General features: G+C 42.9%; 1 protein-coding gene across 1 annotated transcript in view; it reads left to right on the forward strand.

Annotated features, from left to right (window-relative positions):
- Nucleotides 1–571, forward strand: part of FUCA1 (alpha-L-fucosidase 1) — a 24,422-nt gene extending 23,851 nt beyond the window's left edge. Inside the window, exon 6 of the mRNA XM_017886504.1 lies at nt 353–571. Coding sequence (XP_017741993.1) covers nt 353–547 — 195 coding nt within the window. The 3' untranslated portion in view covers nt 548–571. The remainder of the gene's footprint in view (nt 1–352) is intronic.
- Nucleotides 572–1,953: the final 1,382 nt, after the last annotated feature.

Genomic DNA, 1,953 nt, shown 5'->3' on the forward strand with positions numbered 1-1,953 from the left:
AAAAAAACCCCTCCAAAAAAAAAAAAAAAAAAAAATATATATATATATATAACAATATTAGCTGGGTGTGGTGGCGCATGCCTGTAATTCCAGCTACTCAGTAGGCTGAGGCAGGAGAATTGCTTGAACTAGGGAGGTGGAGGTTGCAGCGAGCCAAGATCACGCCATTGCACTCCAGCGTGGGCGACAAGAGTGAAACTCCGGCTCAAAAACAAAAAAAAAATTTAAAACAACAGAGGATATTTACCAAACAGTATGCCCTAGATTCTTTCTCTTCTCCTACTGTCTATTTTAAGCGTGATGCCAGACTTGGCATTCCTGGCTAGAGTTTCATTGTGTCTGTTCTCTCCAGGAACTGGTTCAGACAGTCAGTTTGGGAGGCAACTATCTTCTGAACATTGGACCAACCAAAGATGGATTGATTGTTCCCATCTTCCAAGAAAGACTTCTTGCTCTTGGGAAATGGCTGAGCATCAACGGAGAGTCTATCTATGCCTCCAAACCATGGCGGGTGCAATGGGAAAAGAACACAACATCTGTATGGTGAGTCCCGTTCTCGGTTGTGTGTAAGAACAGGATGGTGCCCCATCTGGAACTAGTATCTCCTTGGGTCCACAATGTTACAAGCCAGGCTGGAAGTTGCCTTGAGAAAATCCAAAAGCTGTCATTTTCCCATAAAATCTGTGCCCCATTTGAGTTATGTGTTAGGCTACTGGGTTATCTTTGACCAGTGAGGGGAGAAGGTGGGTTTGGTGAAAAGGGAAGGAGCAATAAAGGATCAGTCAATTTACTGAGGTTATTACCCTGCCCCTAAAAATAGTAATAGCGAATGCTTGGGTTGCACAGGGCCCCATTCTAAATTCTTTCCATTCGTACTTGGACTTCGGGATCTAGTTATCTGATCTTGGGTCCCATTTTTTTCCACTGCAGAATGAGGTGATGATACTTTATAGTGTTGTTGTGAGGATTAAATGAGATGAGTGCCTGGCACAAACTAAGTGTTCCATTAAAGGGAACTGCTTGTAGTATACCAGAGAGCTTAGGTCTCTGGATCTAATCCCTCCATTAATCCCTCTGTTTTGGATGAGTTTCTGTTTAGTGGTTGTCTTAGTCCATTTTCTGTTGCTATAACTGAATCCCACAGGCTGGATTTTTATTTTATTTTATTTTATTTTTTAGACAGTCTCATTCTGTTGCCCAGATTGGAGTACAGTGGCACAATCTCAGTTCACTGCAACCTCTGCCTTCTGGGTTCAAGCAATTCTCCTGCCTCAGCCTCCCAAGCAGCTGGGATTACAGGCACCTGCCACCAGTCCCAACTAATTTTTGTATTTTTAGTAGAGATGGGGTGTCACCACGTTGGCCAGGCTGGTCTCGAACTCCTGGCCTCAAGTGATCCACCCGCCTCTGCCTCTCAAAGTGCTGGGATTACAGGCATGAGCCACTGCACCTGGCTTACACTGGATAATTTTTAAAGAATAGAGGTTTATTTAGCTCACAGTTCTGGAGGCTGGGAAGTTCAAGAGCATAGCACCAGCATCTGGTGATGGCCTTCCTGCTACATTATGACATGGTTGGGGACAAGAGTGGGCATGTCCACTCAGGTCTCTCTTCCTCTTACAAAGCCATTGGTCCTATCATGGGGCCCTACCCTGATCACCTTATCTGATCCTAATTACTTCCCAAAGGCGTCACCTCTAAATACTGTATCATCAACATATGAATTTGGAGATTAAGTTTCCAACACATGAGATTTGGGAGACACATTCAAACCATAGTAGTGATTTTCATCCTCTTCTCTAAAGATAGTGAAATTTCAGGACAGGCCAGGCACGGTCTCAGAAAAAAAAAAAGGAAAGAAAGAAATCTCTGAACAATAAATCTGTCTTCATTGCATATCTTGTCCTTGTTATAGTCTCTGCTATTTTCTTTTTTTTTTTTTTTTTTTTTTTT

The sequence above is a fragment of the Rhinopithecus bieti genome, unplaced genomic scaffold (assembly GCF_001698545.2).
Source record: "Rhinopithecus bieti isolate Rb0 unplaced genomic scaffold, ASM169854v2 scaffold_14826, whole genome shotgun sequence".
Lineage (NCBI taxonomy): Eukaryota > Metazoa > Chordata > Mammalia > Primates > Cercopithecidae > Rhinopithecus > Rhinopithecus bieti.